General features: G+C 39.9%; 1 protein-coding gene across 4 annotated transcripts in view; it reads right to left on the reverse strand.

Moving 5' to 3' along the window:
• Positions 1–20,423, reverse strand: part of nphp4 (nephronophthisis 4) — a 151,033-nt gene that overhangs the window by 120,800 nt on the left and 9,810 nt on the right. For all 4 annotated transcript variants that reach the window (XM_069527117.1, XM_069527119.1, XM_020088675.2 and 1 more), the window contains 2 exons: positions 8,189–8,358; positions 7,706–7,770 (listed from right to left, as the gene is read on the reverse strand). In XM_069527117.1, the coding sequence (XP_069383218.1) occupies positions 7,706–7,770; positions 8,189–8,358 (235 nt within the window). The remainder of the gene's footprint in view (positions 1–7,705; positions 7,771–8,188; positions 8,359–20,423) is intronic.

A 20,423-nucleotide genomic window follows, 5' to 3' on the forward strand; every position in this document is an offset into this window, starting at 1 on the left:
GTTTTCTAAATTTCTCTGTTCAAGTCTGCAGTGTTTTTGAAATTCTAAGTTTCCTCATGAAATATAAAGTTCATCTGTTCCGTGCTGCACTGGCTTGTCTCCAATAACTGGGTGAATTATTCAGTTTGTATTTGTCGATTTGGGGCCCTTTGAAGTTCAAATGTTAACAGGTGAAACAAAGCTAAGCTCCCCTGTGGTATTAAGCAATCAAGAGCTTATGCATATAATTTCCCTGAAACTAACTGTGAAACCAAGAGAGTAAGGCTAACATAGAAATGTGATATTTGGTGATTCGGGTGAATTGAAAGAAATGTAGTGAAAGAAAAGAACAGGCCAAACATTCCTTTCTTCCAGCATCTTGAAGTAGTGAATGTGATGCTTTAGTCTGTTACATTGTAAATCACTGTGAAATGGACTGGTTGACAGACTTTTGTAGCAGACAATTTGAAAACTGTAAAGTTGGAGTCTGAAAAAGTCTGATAAGCATTTTCACACATTTTCCAGCCTCATCTAACTTCTTCTGACACCATATTCTGAGATCTCACCAATGAAACTATTTTGAGTGATGTTATTATAAGGCAAATATAACAGTATAGTTCTTAGTCATAGCTTAATACACTGATATTGTCTGTGATGAAATAAATCTTTCCGCTAATGTCAGTCTCTTCCTTGTTTGTTTAGCACTATAAGCTGATCCAGAAATTATTTCATAAATCTAAGTCTATTTCAAATAAACTGTTATTGTAGATTGAAATGTTACCAGAAAATTAAAAAAAATCATAGTGAGAAACATGATTGTGCTGTATCAGTCAGTAATAGCAATACCGGAGCAGATAGTTTTAAAAGGAATTGATGATGCAGTCATAAAGCAGTTTATCCTGGCTCGATATGAGCATAATGTTGAGAAGCCACAAGGGGAAATAAATTGTTTAACTTCACTATGTTTGTTGGAAGTTTGAAGTTCACCCAAACAGCAATAAAGCTTGGTGTAGGTGGTGAAAACAAACATTTACATGGTGGGATGCATTACAGACAGATATATAAGGAAAACCAATCAAAAACATCATTACCTGCTACAGAGTGGGCATATTAGAGATAAAAAGCTTCATGGTATACTGCCTTTCTGTCCCCCACACAGGGATGACCCACATAAAGGCCACAAGCGGAAACGTGTCACTCTAACAGTAAAATTGTTCCGAATGCTGCAAGTGTTGCTTGACTCTTCTCTATGCACCTTGAGGGTAGGTGAACATGTGCCAGAAACATCCACCCTGGCCCCCGCACAGGCATAAAGAATATATTAATGCAACATGGTGTTGAATCAAATTAAGATATGTTAATGTCAACACAATTTACCATCTGTTTGTTCTGTCATCATGCTAAGAGTACCACAGAGGAGCCCTCCATCCTACTCATTCCATTTAGTCTTCTCTCTATTCCGTCTCTCTTTTCCTCCCAGTTGGTTGAGGAGAAGCTTAGCTCACGCCAAAGAGCCTCCTGCTTCCCTTCGCACTTGTTCTCTCCTCTCATATTCTTTTAAGACTTTCAAAAGCCCCAAGGCAACTTCCTCTCCTATCTCTCCTTCTTCCCTCCTTTCACCGTTTCCTGCCTCTTGACCCTGACTTTAGGACGTGCATATATATGTGTGTGTGTGTGTGTGTGTGTGTGTCTGCCAGTGGCAGCAGAGACCCTGGATAGGCAATAGAACAGTGACATCTAGTCATTTTTTCAGTCCATTATTTATTTTGCTCTAACTTACCTCTTATGTCACATATGTTTCCTGGCCCCTTGATCATCCACACCTGTTCTCTACCCACTCACCTGCCCCTGAACCTGTTTATATGCGGCCCTGTATCAACCCTGAATCCCTTTGTTCTCTGCCAGATCTCTTCCTGTGTGCTGACTCTCCACCTGTGTATGACCCTAGACCTTTCGAGTAAAGAATTTTACTCAACATGATTACTGTCTAAACAAGAAAAAAAGCTACCCGGGTGTTAAGTGTATTCGGATCATATACTGTAGCATATGAATGTTTGGGTTACAGCCCCAAACTGGCCTCCCTTTGGCTTTGTGAGGTCAAAGGGACCTTCACCTTTGAGCAGCAAATTCAATTCAGTTTATCATACATCCATGTCCAAGAAGAGGTTTGTGCCAGATGTAATTCTCTCCACATGCTCCTGCGTTATCACATTCACCAGAACAAGATGGATGTAGTGTCACAGTGACATTGACCTTCGATCATAAAAATCGAATACATTCATCTTTAAATCCAAGTGAACACAAAAGAACACAAAAATATGCAATGTTGGGATAATGGACAAATGAGTCTCAAGTAGTTGGCACAACAAACCCTAACCCTAACACAAGACTTTCAATGAAAAGACAGGCTCATGTTTTCCAGAGCATTTAACTGAACCCCCCCCCCCCCCCCCCCCCCCAAATCTTCAAGAAACTGTGAACCTTATATGTGGTGCAATATTATATTATGCCCCTTTGAAACAGAGTTAGAAATGTTGCAATAAGATATAAATTCAGTGAAAGCACAACTTAAATTAACTGACATTTGAACTACAACTCCCACCAACAAAGGTAAAGATCATTCATTTATTTTAAGCCACACACACACTTTCCATTTATCTGTCTATTTCCACTATGAGAGGGACCTTGCGAACATATTTTCCATGTGAAAATGTAGCATAAAACTACTTTCCATGTGGCAGCAAAGCATGAAGTCCCCCCTTTGACCCTCTTTCCCTTTTATTAGCTTTTGCAGCATGTTGTGATGCAAGGAATTCTCAGCAGAGTGTAAAGACAAAGAGCACACTGCAAACTGAGGACACAATACTGACCTACCTGGGCACAGAGTACAATTGCTGGCCTTGTAGTGGAACATAAGCTCCATTGTGTACATGACAGAACCATGGTTTGTTTGCACTTGCTGCAAAGATTCATACAGTATGTGGCCAGACCACACAGTGGTAAAGACGTACGGTAGTTAGAAGCAATACAAGCTCTCAGGCATCAGAGACACAAGGGACGGAAACAAGCTCATACTATAGCTGGCTTTTCTCGCAAAATATCTACAAGCAGAGCATTGCTGTTCTTTTTAGAACCTGCCTGTATCAACAGGTGGGTAATAAAACATAACATGAACCAAACCGAGGGAAGACACAAAAGAAGGGAAAGGCTGTGTAGAGATCTGGATGCAACTTTTTTTTTTCTTGTGAAGGGTCCTGAGTGATAACCTTCACCCTGAGGCATTAGATTTAGCTTCTGTCTGTTGTCTATGTCAACTTAAATGAACCTAAACCAAAGACATGCTCAGAGCACTATTACATGACAAGAGCAGGGAAAGAGCAGAGCGGTGGCAGAAAGCTAGTCGTGTTCACTGGGTTTCAGATAAGGCCTGCTGCCCTTTCTTGTTGATTGGCAGCTGAAGGCGGTCAGGTTATGTTAGTAATCTTTAGAGCCAAAGGCTTTTCGGTTATTAGATCCCATGTGCTTCATTTGTCAGTTTACTATTGCAGATTTTAAAACAGGCCTGTTCACATGGGCCATCTGATGGCACTGTGACCAAATAAAGCCACATATTGGTCACCCTGGTACTCGCATGTCTCGAGCACCTCAGAAACTTTTTGGACAATGCCATCCATAGCCTCACAGTGCAGGTGATCACATATAACTAGTTGATGTCATGTGGTTCATTGTGTGTTCTTTGTGTTAGTCTGAAGCTATAATGTTATTGTCATCTGATGCTCAGTTAGCATCACATGAAGTTTTCAGTTGTGATGGAGGTTAAAATATAAATTGCTGAAAGGTCCGGTGTATAAGATCAAGGTGAAATGGATCTATGGGCAGAAATTCAATATAAAATAATCCTAGTGGTGTTTTCACAAGTGTTTAATCAAATAAATTGTACAAATTGTTGTTTTCTTTACTCTAAAATGGGCCCAGTATATTAAAATACTTTATATTTACATCGGGAGCTGGTCCTCTCTACAGAGGCCACCATGTTTTTTTACATCAGTCCAAACTGGAACAACTAAACCTTTTGATTTTTTTATGACAACTAAAGGCTACCACAGGTTCTCTTTCATGTTTGGAAGGGGAGGGTGAGGTGAGGGGTATTCTGCTGCAACATGCAACTTCACCATTAGGTCACTAAATTCTACACACTGAACCTTAAAGGCAGCTGTGGCTTAGGGAGTAGAGCGGGTTGTCCACTACAAAATCTCAGTCTTCCCCATTCCCCATACCAAAGTGTACTTGGGCTGATACTGAACCCTAAATTGCTTTCTCATAGAAAAAGTGCTGCACATACTGTAAATGCACTATATGAATGTGTGTGTGAATGGGTCCATGTGTCCATGGCAAAATACTGTACTGCAAAGTGGTCATTAAGACTAGAAAAGCACTGTATAAATACACACATTTACCATTTGAATCTTCAGAGGATAATGTGGGAAGAAATCTATATAGTTGAATGTTTATAGTCTTGGACAATATGTGGTTATATAGTTTTTTTTAAAAGATCATTTTACTGTTATCCCTTGTCAGCAAATGTGTCAATGTGAGTGCAACTAAAAGGCACATTTATATCTTCAATGACTGCGAGGGTTAGCATGGCTTCAAATGTCTATGTAAAGTATAATGTATTATCTATTTATGTCATGATGAGCTCATGCAAATCTAATTTTTATAAGCGCAAAACCATGCATGTTGATACATATCCATTTTTCACAAGACACCCAGAGTTGAATAAACAAAAGCACATGTTTTTGCAGTCTGTGTCCGTTTTTAGCTCATTAATGCTTTTCGTTTGATACACACAGAAACAGACAGAGCCTTCTGTCTGAACAGCGTTCATTTCATCCATATTTGTGCACATCTTCTGAAAGCTGAGGGACACAGATAAATCAGATGAAACAGAGCAGCAGAAATCATGGAGGGCAGTGTAGCTTTCAAAAGTGAAATTTCAACATTGGTGAAATGTTTTGGAGAGACTCTGTGAGTTGGTAAGTTTGATCTCTGTCTTTAAAAAAGGTGGCCACTTTTACTTCCTTCTTAAAAAGTACATCATCTCAACCTCCGCCAACACCACCATGTAAATTGTCTGAATCTCTCAACTGCTTTCAGACATGCACTGGACTCTGGATAATCTCTTGAAATTATGTATGAGAACCCAAATGTTTGAGAGAGGTTATGGTCTGGAAGATTCACAGCGAGTGAGTGGGTGTGTTCCTGACATGCAACAGACGCAAAAATAAAACCATGTGATTGAAAAGCTTTTGGCTGTGATGGTCAACTCAGGTGTTGATGTGCTGTGAACAAAAAACACGATCTCAAAGCAGAATTTATTCATCATGTCATGTCACCTCCATGCTCTACCCAGGAGTCATCCCTCCTCTGAACGCTCTGGAGATTGTGAGCACATCTGACTTGAAGAATCTCCTGCTGCATTCTTCATATGTCATGGAGTTCATGTTTGAATACGACATTGTTTGAAACGGACTTATCTCTTTTTGCATATAAAAGCAGCATAATTGAGCCTTGAAGCCAGCTTATTATATGAGTATTGGGAAGCACAGTCCATTGTAATGAGGATGGTGTGTGATGTTTGCTATCTCTTTATTATGGTTAGCATGTTAAAATACAGCTATTTATAGTTTAAATTCACTTCCTTTTATTCAATTCAACTTTTAACCCCAACTACATTAGCAACACATCAAGAAATAATGAAGATATTATTCTTATCAGGAGCCACAACGTTTTCAAAAACAAAGTAGGGAAACTGAATAATATGAAATTTGTAATGAATGAAGACTTTTTTTTTAAAAGTCAGCCTCCAGGCTCCAGGGCATGTTTTCTCATTATAATTTCTAAACACAATCAGACATGAATGACCACTGTAGGGAAGTGTACTTATTTCACTGTGGCACAGAAAAGCTAGAGATACTTGTTCCACATCACAAATTCACACTCAAAATGTTTCACATCAAGCAGCATTTATGAGGACTGTGTCCCTGTCACAGTGGATGAGAATAAAAGTGATAGAAAGAAATGAAAAGGCGCAACAGCAAGAGTGACAGATATATGGCTTTTCAAACAGAAAGGCAATGTTCCGCTAAACAACAGGCATGTAGTTAATAATTCAGCAAGCATAACGGTCCGTTTGAGAGAAAGTTTTCTAATATTCATGTGACATGATAGCCAAGACAGGAACTCTTGCTCTCGCTGGGCACGGTGTTATTCATACAACAGTGTTCTGTAATTCATAGCCTTGGTTTTAGGCCAAGCAAGAACAGATCCAGACCAACCAAGAGCTTCAGTAGCAAACTAAATAATTCAAGAGGATTTGTTCTAAAATTCTGAACTGATGTTTGTCTAATACTCAGAAATATTCCAACCAATGGATGTGACCCCCCCCAAAAAACTCTCACACAGCCTTCAACACAGAGGTACACAGTTTCATTTAATTGATCAATCATGAGTAATAGCTATCTTCTTTGCCTACAATGTGTAATTTGAATTGTTGGGCACAATCTTAAAATCGCTATGAGGGGTTGGAACTAAACTTGCACATAGTCTCTTTGAAGAAAAAAAAGCATCCATCCATTATCTATACCGCTTATCCTTTGTGGTTTGCAGGGGGAGCTGGAGCCAAAGACCCAACTGACATTGGTTGATAAGCAATAGGTCGCCTGTGAATCACAGGGCCAACATACAGTCATCTTTCACACTAACATTCCTAGCTACAGTCAAGAGTATCCAGTGTTTCGAATCCAAAACTGTGAGTCTTTGGACTGTGGGAGAAGGCTCACACACACACAAACACACACACAGGGAGAACATGCAAACTCCAAGCAGAAAGACCCCAGCTAAGGCAACAAAGCTAATCTAGTTCAAATGTAAACTACAAAAACCAAAAGCCCTATCATCACTTCTCCACGGCACAATACTTTATATTTACATCCAGGGGGTCCTCTCTACGGAGGCCGCCATCTTTTTTACAGTACTCCAGACTGAACAAACTAAACACCTTTGGAGTTTTTATGACAACTGAAATCTACCACAGGTTCTCTGTAATGTTTGGAAGGGGAGGGTGAGGTGAAGCGTATTCAGATGCAACATGCAATTTCAAAACTAGATATCATTAAATTCTACACACTGTACCTTTAAGACAAAGCTTACAAGACAACTATCAAAACTCTCATTTTGCTGTTCCTGCAGTGCTTTGAATTTTAATTGTTCTTTATATTTTGTACTTCGTTATTAGGCTTTGAGTGATTGTTGATTAGTTTTATATTCAGTTGCTCTGTCTGCAAAGCTAAACTGACACAGCACACGTCCAGCTTCATGGATTACTGTCTCTAAAGGTGACATCTGATGACATAATCCCTTCAGGCTTTATGAAGTGTTGCTGAGTCTCTAGTGAGATATTGCATTTGGGAACAGCTCAACTTGCTATAACAAGGCAAAAAACACAAATAGACCTTGTGTGCCAACAGTGTTGTTACAGATGTTTGTGGTTGTCAAGGTTATCACCTCTGAAAACAACCATAGCCTCACTGGTCAGGAACAAACATCACTAACCCCCACATGTATTGTGGCCCTCTGAGCTTTCCTGTTGCATTGCTTCAGAAACAAAAGAACAACTGGACCTAATAAATATTTCAAGAATATTGTGTATTAGAAGGGTCCTTACAGTCAGTTGTGTCCTGCAGTTGGGGATGTAGCAGGATTCTTGGTGATCCATGGTGTAGATTCAGCCTAAGATGAAGTGGAATCAATGTGAATGACTGAATTAATGCATGAATATCTCTCCAGACAACAAAAATGTGTGTCTACTGTTCTGATGAATACAATGTAATTTTGTTTAAAACTAGTATTTCTTACCCAAAATCCACTCTAAATCCTGATACTGACATCAAGGTATTCTCTGGTTTTATCACAATCCTCACATACGAAAGTATTTCCACACACATATACTAATGTGATGGGCACTTATAATGACTTTCAGGTGTGCCAGTTGTGATTAAACTACAGTGTATAAGGCTAAATAAGACGGCAGTCCCTAGATGATATCTAAAGCGGAATCCTTACACTAAAAATACACCTGTCTACACCCATCTCCTCATGCAAAACATCATTAATCCCTAATTGGTGTAATTAGGAATGGACTAATCACCTTCTGTTGCCATCAGCAGCCTGAGCCTCTGGCCTGTTGGTAAAAAGCTCCAGTACAGTGAAGCCTCTGCCCAGGGCCTGCTGGGAACTGTCTGGTCTGGGTGACAAAGACACCAGCTCCAAAACCACCACTGTGCTGGGCAACCGCAGAGAGGTATGGAAGTATATGACCTGGGGAGACATAAACATGGCATGAAGAAAAAAAACCCACAAATTTCAGAATGCAGTTGGTGCCATTCAATGAGATCTACAGTCTCTGCAGTGAGAAACACAAGATTCCTAAGGTCTAAATCCATGGCAGCTTGAAATTGAATCTATAAATATATATAAACATATCAAAGAAAAGACAATATTGGTGCTCTGCAGAGTGCATACCTCCACTGAGGAAAAATAATATGACATCTATCTGTCTTGCTCTTACAATGAACTACAATAACATCATTGTGGTTGTATGCCTCCAACAACCAGTACAGATTCCATTTGCTACTTTTTTTTTTTTTACAGATCCATATAAGGTCACTATGAACTTTACCACTGAAATGTAACCACTTAATCTCTGAGTCAAAATGGGAACTGAAATCTAATCAGTAAATCAGTGAGTCCAAGTGAATATGTGCCAAATTTGAAAGAATTTCATCGAAATGATTCTGAGATATTACATTCACAAGGCAAAAGATGTGTTTGAGAGGTCAGAGTGAACTTGGACCACTGAAGTCTAATCAGGTCATGTGAATTGAGCCAGATGCCATTAAATTTCCAACAGAGAGTCCTTGTGAATCATATTTACAGGAGCATAAGGTCACTGTTGCCTTGGCCTTTGAGCTTCAGGCTCCAAAAGTTAATTGGTTCATCTTTGAGCCCAAGTGAACGAGTCTACTCGCCACTATGCCGATTGACCAAAATTGATCAGGTTCTTTCCTGGCCCATGCCCCAATCCTCTACCACATTTGGTGCTAATCGATTGAGCACTTTTTGTCTAATCCAACTGACAGTCAAACAAACAGACAAGGGTATTGGTAATGGCGGGGGTAAAAATACGACAGGTAACTCTCATGATGGCCATATCATATAGTAAGAGTTACAGTATATTGTACATATGCGTGACTCTTAAGTGTTTAACCATCCATTTAAGATAAAGAAGCAGCAATCAACCAATTTAGGTGGGATTAAGAGTGGATATTATCCTATAAAGCTGCACCCCTGGAAAAGAGTGATAGGAAAATGGCAACAAGCATGAATGTGATCAGCATGGCCCGATAAACAGGTTGTTGTTGTAACTCAATTTACAATTTCAATGAGCATATTTCTTTGTCAAGAAAGACTCCTCAGAACCACTACAACAGCACACTTCCCAAAATAAAATGTCTGTCTACCAAAAAGAAATGACTTCAGATGAACAAGATGAAGGCAAATTTCCTATCATTAGGCACAGGAAGCATTCACCTTGTTGGGTATCGTACCTAACTTAGAAAGAAAGCAAAACAAGCTGTTTCATCTGGTTGCTATGCTACATTTGATCTCTCTAAAGAATGAGCCAAACATCTGGGGTTGAGAAGAATACCTGATCGGTGAGGATGTGACATCAAAAATCAAACACAAAGAGGTGGGTATGACCCCCCGCTGAGGATTACGTGGGAGGTCTGACCTCACCGGGGTTTTTTTGAGTTCAGAGGTAGACAGTCGAGCCTTTTGGGAGCTTGTTTGTAGTCCGTGCCAGGTAGGTTCTATTGTTTACAGACTCTGATCTGCCATTCAAATTGAAAATAATACCCTACCTACAGCAGAGCCACACAGATTTACATGCACAAAGGGCTGACCTACAAATTCATGGATTCTTTGTGATCCATTGGTCCCTGAGCACAGTAAAGCCTGTTATTTTTAAAAAAAAAACATAAAACAGAACATGACAGAGTCGACTAGGAAAAATATTACATAAGTTGACATGAGCTACCTTGAAATACAGAGCCAATTTCTCTCGGCTTGGCCTGCTCGTCTTGAGAACGAGCTATCAGCCAAAACAGAGCCATATATTCAAATTCAAAACCTGTGAGGCATTCCTATGTTGGCCACATCAGTCTTTTATCTCTGGGCATGGTGAGTTTGAACGACTACTTCTCCAAATACAAACACTGCTGAATACAAATAGAAAACGTGGGAGGCAAAGATGGCTGTCAAGTTTCACAGTTTGATTTATTTATTTGTCTGCTTGCTTGTTTTTATATGTCCATTGTACTTAACCTCACTGACAAGGATTCACAAAACACTATGGCTCACAAACTGGTTTGTCTGCTGGGATGAAAGTATCCTGCTGAACATGATTCAGCAGTAACACATTTTTTGTTCAAGGCTTTGTCAACATGGACCAATGAGACAGAATGAGATGAATAACAATGTCTGAGAGTCGAACACAGAGGCTCTGAATTTGCAGGGACATTTTCATCACTGCGCTTTCAGTGTAATCTGTTTATGAAATCTTGACACAATTCATCTGTCCTAATCTGACATCTGGCTCAATTTCTTAATAAAAGCTCATTCACAATTTCTCTGGCACTGAGCAAGTACTGCGTGTTTGCTGAGCTAGAACTCAGACAAATATTCTAGTAGCACCAAACACTGGCTGAGCTGAGAAAGTAAGTATCCCCGATCCCAAGATGCATGTCATTCAGTATTCATAGACTGAAAACTTTACTTTCACTCACTTCATTTATTTATTTATAACCATCCAACCTAAACTCCTAAATCAAAGCCTCCTCTTTGACTGAACTTCTCTCGAACCTATCTCAAGCATAAGAGGGAGGGGTGGGTCCATATTTTCTATATATTTTCCATTATGTTCGCCCAAATTTTCTTCCCCCATAATAATGTAGAGGTTCTATTGTGGTCAAAGATGTATTCCCTAGTCTGAGAGCAATTCAAATGTGGACATTGTTCATGATGGATTTCCAATTCAAAGGTAGAATTCCTTTTTCATCTGCCTCACAGCTTTGATACACCTCCAAATTGATTCTGGTCCAATCTACTGCAAAGACACACACACACTGTACCCATGGACTAAATATGTATCTCCTTTCCTCGATGTGCAATAATTCAGATTTCAGATCAGCCACAACTAATTATAAATATATTTTGAATAGACAAGCTGATAATATTGTCATAAATAAAATAGTGTTAAGAAAAAAAATTTTTACTTCAGCATTTTATATAATGAGCTGATTTGAAAGCATATTACATGATGGTATAGCTGCATCATGTTTCTGTCATCAGAGCACCTTTTTCCAACTTTTAGATTTCCTAGCTGATGTGTTTTTTGGATGCTTCTTTGCAGCAGGACAAAAGCATGATGGTGCCAAATTCTAGCCTGGAGCATTGTGTTTAATGATCTATATCTTTTCCCCTAAGCCAGTGGAGCCCCCCTAAATGAACTTTTAGAATTACTTTATTGCACTATCAATTCTAATATTGGGTTATAGCTCTAAATCAATGCTTTACCCTTTTTCAAAGAAATAACTATACCAAAAAAATACTCCAACCCCCAAATTCAAAGCAATGTTGAGGATTTTAAACATTTGTTTGTATGAAATAAAACACAGGGCACTGGGAAATAATCTACAGCAGCATCTCCTGTATCATGTCTTTCTTCAGGCTTGGTTAGATTCCATTTAGTTTTACTTTATGTATCATTATGTGTAGGCTATAACACAGAAAATGTGATTCAATATAATCCCATATAGAAGGTATAAATACAAGAGCTACTAACAGCTCATCACTGAGATAAGTAATACCATTTCTGCTGCTGTTTTTTCCCACTGGAATATCTATAGTATAGTACATTTACTAATCTTCATTGCATACTGATAGGGGAGGTGGTACCACAAATAAAACAATGAATTGAGTGAATGTTTAACGCCGAGTTTTGGTTAGTTTTAGATAACCTAGCAAGTGTTGCAATGAAGACATTTTGAGAAAATAATGATTTAAAGTAATCATGGAGATTAATTCCTCTCACTCCAATATTCAGCACAGAAATGTACCTAAATTGGCACAGAAAAGCTCAAAATATGCCCCAATTCAACACGTCATGATCTCTTGCTCCCACCATGGTAGCAGTGGGACATTTAAACATCATCACAGAGGCATATAGCTTGAAGTCACTGTCGTTGTCTACAGCTTTTCGGATTTTGCTGTGATCCCTTATTCAAAGATGATAACAAAAACTTTACCACAGAACAACCAATGATTTCTAATGTATACATGGAACTTCCTTTTGGAAAATATCAACAAAGAATTGTGTGATGGATTCATAGAGTTCCATTACTGGCAGCTGGTGCTAAACACACAATTATGAGCCTCTCGTAGATCTATCAGAGTGTAAAAGCTGAAGCTAATTCTTCTTGCCCTCTAGAGGTGGTTATTCAAATACTCAACATGTGGGCAACTGGGCAAGCACTGAAGGGGGAATCACAGGCATTGCACAAAACAAAGATGCTGTAAATGAACATTGGTTATGCATAGAGAGATCCAGAGAACCAGGAGTGTAATTGACAGGGCCCTGTTGTTAGGCCCCTGGAGGCTTCCCAAAAGAAAAGCGAACACTGCATTTCCATCTTGCAAATGCTCTTGGCTGGGAAGCTGGAAGAAAAGATGTCAGGGACATAGATAATAGAAATGCATGAATGCCTGGGTGATTCTTTTGGTTATTCAAATGTTATACCATATACTGTATATAAAGATGGACACGTCTCCACTTCCTCTCACTATTCAGAAATGAAGCTAAAATATTGCTTATACAAATGCTGCCATGTTGTGCCAGAGTCTGCGCAGTAGCGCTCTTGAGATGGAGCCGCAGGAGCAAGATCCAGCCAATACACACACTTGAACATACATCAGTTTGATAAGATTTACCTTTATGACAGAATCCAACTTGGAGAAGAAAAACATTTGACACTTTTTAGTTTGGTCCATGTCCCATCCATTAATATGGAGGAGGCCAGGTTTATGACCAGAAACCAGGTGGCAAACGAGACAAATTGGCTTCACTACTGAGGAGTTGTCATGTCATCCATTTTTACAGTCCATGTGTTATACATGTACCTGTAGCTGTCAAAGATAAATAAATAAAAGCTGTCAGCATAGAGAAAAGCATATGAATACACAATCAATTTATGAATAAAATACATTCTGTAACTGAGCTCCTACTGTATAACTACCGTTTGTTGTATATGGTATAAAACATACATTTCTATATACAACCTTAATCACTCCAAAAACTCAAGGCAACAGCTGATCTCATGGAGTCATAAGGATGAAGGAAGATTCTTGGCTGTAATACTTTCATACTATTTTTTTGGCAGCATCACCAAATGCCTTTGGGGTGGAGGAGAGAGAGATAAGTCATTTGACAGTCACAGAATCAGCGGGTATCAGCATCACAGATCCTCTCGGTGTGAAACTCTATGACTGTCACCAGCATAGAAGAGATGAGACATGTCAGCGCAGATGATAGAGGCAGAGAAAAGGACAGGAATGGAGGATTCAGGCTCTCTTGTGGCCAGTGGATAGCAGCTGGTGCAGATAGGATTGAGTATGCATGTGTGTGTGTGACAGTTGAAAAAGACTTCCAAGAGGTCCTCACAGGTCCAAATATTCAGACCCAGCATGAAGCTATAGAAAATCGACCCAAGAGAGCCCTGATATGAAAAGACCCCTGGACAGTCAAAGGCAGTCTGAATAAGTCTGGAGGATAATCAGACCCAATTCATTGAAACCGATTCAAAAAATAAATCCCAGTTAGTCTAAATACAATTTGGACCTAGCCCAACCCCAATCTCGGCCTTGTTCCACACCTCTGAGAATTGCTGAAAAAAATGGAAAGGGGTAATAAATATGAAAAGATCAACTCAGCAAAAGTGGAAGTCAGTGGACCAAAGTAACAATCTTCCTGTGAATGACATTAAGAAATGTTAAATTAACTGCCATCACTTCAATATACCCTCGAGCCACAGAGGAAGTGGATGCTATGTCCCTTGGGGTGTGCAATGTGGCTCAATTTAAAATAAAAAAGTGGCTTGATATAGTTTGTCATAAAGACAAACCAGAGAGGGATGGAAACAGAAGAACAGGTAGAGGGAAAACTGATCTATCAGACAAAGATGAGATGACTGCAGCAATTACTGCAGAAACAGCCCAATTATGTGGTATCCCTCCAAGGAATGAGGGTGAAAGTGATGTGATTTTTATCCGGCAACGACATTCACAGAGCAGTAAGTCCCATTTTTCAAAAAGCTCAATCTGAGGCCATTTAAGACAACAGACAATTTCAAATGTCCAGTGAAGCTTTTCACAAATGAACCACCTTTGACTTTCATTGTAGCTGGGGATGCTTGGTCTGCGCAATTACTACTGAGCCTCAATATTTTTCTGGTAACAACCAAAATGCCCCCATGTGTCCAAGAAATTGCTTTAGAAAAATGTCACCATAAAACATGGGCAGCACTCTAAAGCTGTTTTCAGACATGTCCTGCAGAGGAACTCAGGAGAATTGGGTCCAGACTTTCTCTGCAGTTTTTCCTTTCACACAAGACAGATGTGTTCACAGTAGGGCTGGGCGATATGACTTCAAATCAATATCACGATCAGTTTATGCCCCCCCACACACATCAGATCTAGAGCGTGACAGGTCAGGAATGCACTCAATTAACGAACATGAGCAAGATTAAGTCGGTTAGAGGTTGTAAATGTCGGTTTCAATACATTTTCAGTTAATTTCCCAGCCCCAGTCTACAGCAGCAACATGTTTTCTGCAGCATTCAGGTGAGGGGTGGTGCAGCAGGTACAGGCAGGAAGTAATGTATTAATTCCACTATGGAGATTACGTGATTTTGTTTACAGCAGAGTGACATTGGTGTCGGCTCTTATCACCAACTCTCTTGACATTTTTGTCTGTGTTTTCTACGTGTGTGGCGCAGCTTTATATGAAGGGGTTTGGGCACTATCGTTGGCGCTGTGACAAGGTCCTTAAGGCAACTGCTGACAGTGTAGCCACGGCCATCTATAACACCAAGGGCCCCCACCAGACAAACAACATCGCCTTTCTAAGAGCTAGAGACAAACCTTACATTCAAACTGAGGCAATGGCTGGCCTCCTCACCACTGCAAATGTCAGGAGAATGGAAGTGGACCTGGGCAAGCGGCTTAAGTTCGCAGTCCAGATAACACCATTACGGACGCTGCCAGACATGATGTCAGAATACACAAAGCAGCTGATCATGCTGGAACGCACATTGACCTGGGAAAAACATATGGACGAGGCCAAGGAGGAGGCGTGCCAAATAACAGCAGCTTGTGGATGAGTGTCAGAGGCAAGGCCGGCAAACCTGCTGGCAAACCTGGAAGGTGAAGGTGAAGGTGGGCTGCAGGTTTCAGAAGCTTTGCAGGTCATTCACTCTGCCAAGCATTTATCCTGCAGGGCATCACTGGGCAGGCAAAGAGGAGGGCCATCAGATCAGCTACTAAAGCTGCAGAGAAAGCCACAGGGTGGCTTTGGATCAAGTGCGTGGATCTGTGGGGGAATGCTGCTGTCCAGTCCAGTCATGACAGCATCTTTACAGATGAAACTGTTTTACACAGTTACAGAAAGACGTTATTGAAATCATAATAATTGTTAATAGAGGCGATAGGGGGAAGGGAATAGGGTTGTTGAGCATGTAAATAAAAGCTTCTCCCAATCACATCATGAAAATTAAAACAATCCAAATTTTCTTTCACTGTTCAGACTTCCAGGTGCATGCCCATTTGTATAACATGCAGCACTAAATTCCTCTACTCTCTAATTACCACTGATTCTGACTGAATGAAGTCGGAAGTCAATCATGTGGCTCAATGAATCTCTGGATCTACTAATACCATGGCAGACTATTTTGCTGCATGTAGCAGCATCAGTTACACATTGATGCCAAACAGCAACGTGCAGTTTCCTGGTGAGTCTTTTGCTCTCATTTTCTCTCCCAAAATGTAAATAGTAGGACACTCTGTCCCTTTGTCTCATGCATAATTTCTGCCAATGTCAAACTATAAGCACCAAGGTCAAGCAGGAAAAAGGTGTCCTTTTCCTTATTGATTAATATGAAGAATTAGTTTTGTATATTTGAATCTAAATTATGCTTAACTGGAAACACATTGTGATTAAGTGAAAGAAACTCTTTTCTGTCTGGACACAATGCGGGGAAGACAAAGATGGATTACGGCTGCAAGCTGACTTGGAGATAAAAGATGAAGCTGAAAACCAACCCCTGGAAACAGAGTGTTGACTGGCTGTATGCTCTGGATCACACAAGGCTGGTGTGAAGCAGATGAGAAATTAACAAGATGGAAGAATGATGCACTAACTCTGATGTTTTCCTCAAAGTTAATAGTTACATTAACAGTTCAAACCTACAGTCAGCAGCAGCACTGTTTACTGTTTCCATAATACATGCCTGCACAAAAAGAAAACCTCCTAATCAGCACAACTCACCATAACCTTTTCCCCAAGTCCCCATCCCTCGATTTTAGCTTCAGTGCCTCTGGTATTCATTGCCTTGTCCCTGACTTCAACAAAATCCAAAGATTTTGCATTCTACAACATCCTCTGCCTTTCCATCGGCAGACCTCAGCGCTTGTTGGGTGAAGTCTTAGTTTGTCACCCAGGTTTTGCTCTCCTGACATTTTGTAAATCCTTTCTGAAATGCCTCACAGACAAATTGTAGGCACTGACTGTGAATGTTAGAGATGCATCACAATATGGGAGGAATGCAGGGAATATACAACCATGAAAGGATTGGAGGAGCACTGCCAGATTCAAGAAGGTAAAGTTGCAATTGACATGTCAAAGCCTGGAACAACAAAGAGCAAGACAGATAGAATATATCTTTCTTTCTGTCTGTCTCAGTGTCCCACCACACCTGCATTCCCTCACGAACACAAACACACCAAGTACCTAGCCCAGGAAGAGCTGATACTAGTAGTATAGGGCGTGTGTGTGTGTGTGTGTGTGTGTGTGCGTGTGCGTGTGCGTGCGCGCGTGCATGCGTGCGTGTGTGTAGGGAAGAGGGAGTGATGAGATGAGATATGTGGGGATGGAGGAGGAAGAGTCAAGTAAGAATCAAGTCAACACATACCTCACACATCTAAAACCTCCTCAAGGCTCTCATCTCTCCCTACTGTCACCTCAGCAGTAGCTCCTGTGGCCCGTGAATTCCCTCGATCTTGCATGCACACACACACACACACACACACACACACACACACACACACAAACACACACCTTCTGTATATGCCTGTGTATTACAAGGTGTACCACTCCAGTGTGTAAAGCTGTTAAGCAGCAGCTGCTCCGCTAGATGTTTGGTCTCCTTGGAGCTGAAATATTGATCAGATCTCTGGCATGGCCGCGGTGTGGACTGCGCTGGCATGGCCGCGGTGTGGACTGCGCTGCCATGCCCATGTATAATTGAAGAGTATATCTCTTAGTGCATGTGTCGTGCCAGTTAGGAGAAGGAATTAGGCACCAAGGTAAGCTGAAGGCCTGTCTATGCTGCCATAGCAGCTCCTTTGTCCATCAATCATATGGTGTTTCACAAAGGCAGGTTTCAAAGGCTTGCAACATTTAATGTAGGAAGTGCCAAACCTTGTAAAAGAAAATAGAGACTGTGAGACAGAACATAACAAGACTCAATTTAGGTTCATGTTTTACTGCTGCCCATTTATGTGTGGAGGAGTTCAAAGTGGGTTTACGAGACTCTTTTGGGCCACTTTGTGTCAGTGAGAATAAATGTATTAAAACAGAGCACTATTTAATATGGTAAAGGATAGGTTGGTGTCATTCTGTATATTTCCTATTCCACTTTGATCTAAAGATCGAAAGCAACATTGCCTTTGTCCCGATGCTTTGACTTTTCTTTGCTGTCTGTGTCACGCAGCTACAAGATCATTTATTTCCTCTGAAAAAGTTTCTTTAGAAACAGGTCATGGAAATATAGTTTTATTTTTTAAGGCTGTGTCATTTCAGCTGGGAACTAGTAGTACATGGTTTTCAAATAGATATATTACATGGATTAATACATAGTTGGTTAACATTTACAGCAGCAGAAAATGTTAATGCTGGATTGACCAAAAAAGAAATACAGCATACATGTTCAAGGTAAGGAAGGAACATGTGACGCAAGGTTTTTAATTGTTTCTAGACAACAATTGAGGTCTGTGGCAGTACATTTACAAGACCAACTCAAGACTTATGTGAAGAACATGCAATTGTCAGCTGTCTGTGGATGGATATCAAGCATGCCAAGGCCCAACAATCTCCGTAATTTCAATCAAACCACACCAAATTTCACACATTCATAGATATCAGTCCCCTAAATGTGGCTGATCATTTCCATCAAGATGCAGGAATTATTTTCAGAGACATTGATGCAAATGTCAATAAACACCCTTCCTGAATGCTTTTTTGGCTGGATAGAAGCTAAAATGTAATCAGTTCTTTCTTGACCCATCTCCTGTCCTTCTGCCAAGTTTCATGGAAATCCATTATGTAGTTTTTGCGTTATTCTTGTGAAAATCAAATAAACAAACCAGATGGACAGGGGTTAAACTACTTGACAAAAATGGAGAATATTTCCCACTCTACATCTTGAAGGTCTTACACTGATAACAACACTAGTGTTCCTATTTTACAAAGTTGTAAATATGAATGAATGACCGAGAAATAAGGACAAATATCAAATCTACACCACAAAGATCCAAATGCACATTCTAATGAAATGCTGGAAGAAGCTGAATGTTGATTGTGGTTTGACTGACTGGACTATCTACACAGCCAATCACACAGTTATGAAAAACTAAATAAGGCCAATACAGCAAATACAGCTGTGCATGGTACACACTGTGATTCCCATAACACACCTTTCCATTCATATTAACTCTTCCATGAGCTGTTTCATACAAAGAGTTTTAAAGCATTATGCTTCGACACTTTAAAGACATATTTACAGTCTTCCAACAAACATTTCTAAACCAGGTTTGATGCATAAATCTTCAAATTAATCTGAGTCTGAGCACATGTTCACAGTGAGGCAACACAGATGGCCTTCAATAATCTCTGTGGTGTTGCGCATGTGTTTATGCTGTGAGTTTGACAGTCTACTACCTATTCTACAGAGCACTCAAGCACAAAAGTACATTACTCTGTTTTTCTTTCTATATTCAAGGAACAGACGAGAATGTGCATGTAGGGAATTATAAAAGAAAACCTTTATAATAGGTTGAACAAAGACACTTATAACCTTGAATTTATTTTATTATTTATTTATTTTCTAATGTGATTTTTAATAGAAATAATTAGAATATAATTAGTGCCAGTTGCTGATTTGTCAGAAATTAAATACAGCTCCAGTCAAGTCAGTATACCTCTATCCAATCTTGAACACCATCCGATCATTCATTTGTAGTTTTTTTTACAGTTTGCCTAATATTAAGTTAACTTTTTTAACACAGTTGCTCTGTTTACATTGTGTGGACGTGGTAGTAACAGTGAATTGGTTAAACTGTGGGATTAAAAAAAACAGCAAATACTAAAGAAACATCATTTTTTTGTCGATAAATGTCTTTGAAATGATATGTCATATGGTGTAGTTTTAAAACTTCCATATCTGTCTGTGTGTCTGTCTCTCTGTCTGTGTCTATTCATTGGCATGTTATCAGCACTATACAGCCCCGAGACTGATGACTTTAATTCCATTTCATTTTCAACACATCAAACTCTGCTGTCAATAATTAACAGGGCAAGAAGCAGCATCACTCACAAATGAGCTTCACTAAAGGTTACAGGTTGAGTCACTTCGCTCCCTCCATCACAAATGTGTGCTTGTATTTTAGCACAGAACACCTACAAACCTACAGGGAGGACCAAAATCTGTTTCCCAATTGTTTACTCTTTTCCCGTGGAGTGAAATAAAGAGTTGACAAGAGAGTTACGAAATTTCACCTTTTCCCTAAACACTGAAGAAAAGGGCAGAGCTTCCTCCTATGTGACAGCTGAATGGGCACGCTTGAATGAATGTGAATCACGCGTGCACTCATACGTGGTAGACTGCAAAACACAACACAGCACAGCACAGCAAATATACCAGACTCCAAAGAGGAGTTTTTCTTCAGCTGAGCCAGCCTTTCTGGAGCATGTGTCTCCTTGAGAGAGCAAAGAA

The sequence above is a fragment of the Paralichthys olivaceus genome, chromosome 6 (assembly GCF_024713975.1).
Source record: "Paralichthys olivaceus isolate ysfri-2021 chromosome 6, ASM2471397v2, whole genome shotgun sequence".
NCBI lineage: Eukaryota > Metazoa > Chordata > Actinopteri > Pleuronectiformes > Paralichthyidae > Paralichthys > Paralichthys olivaceus.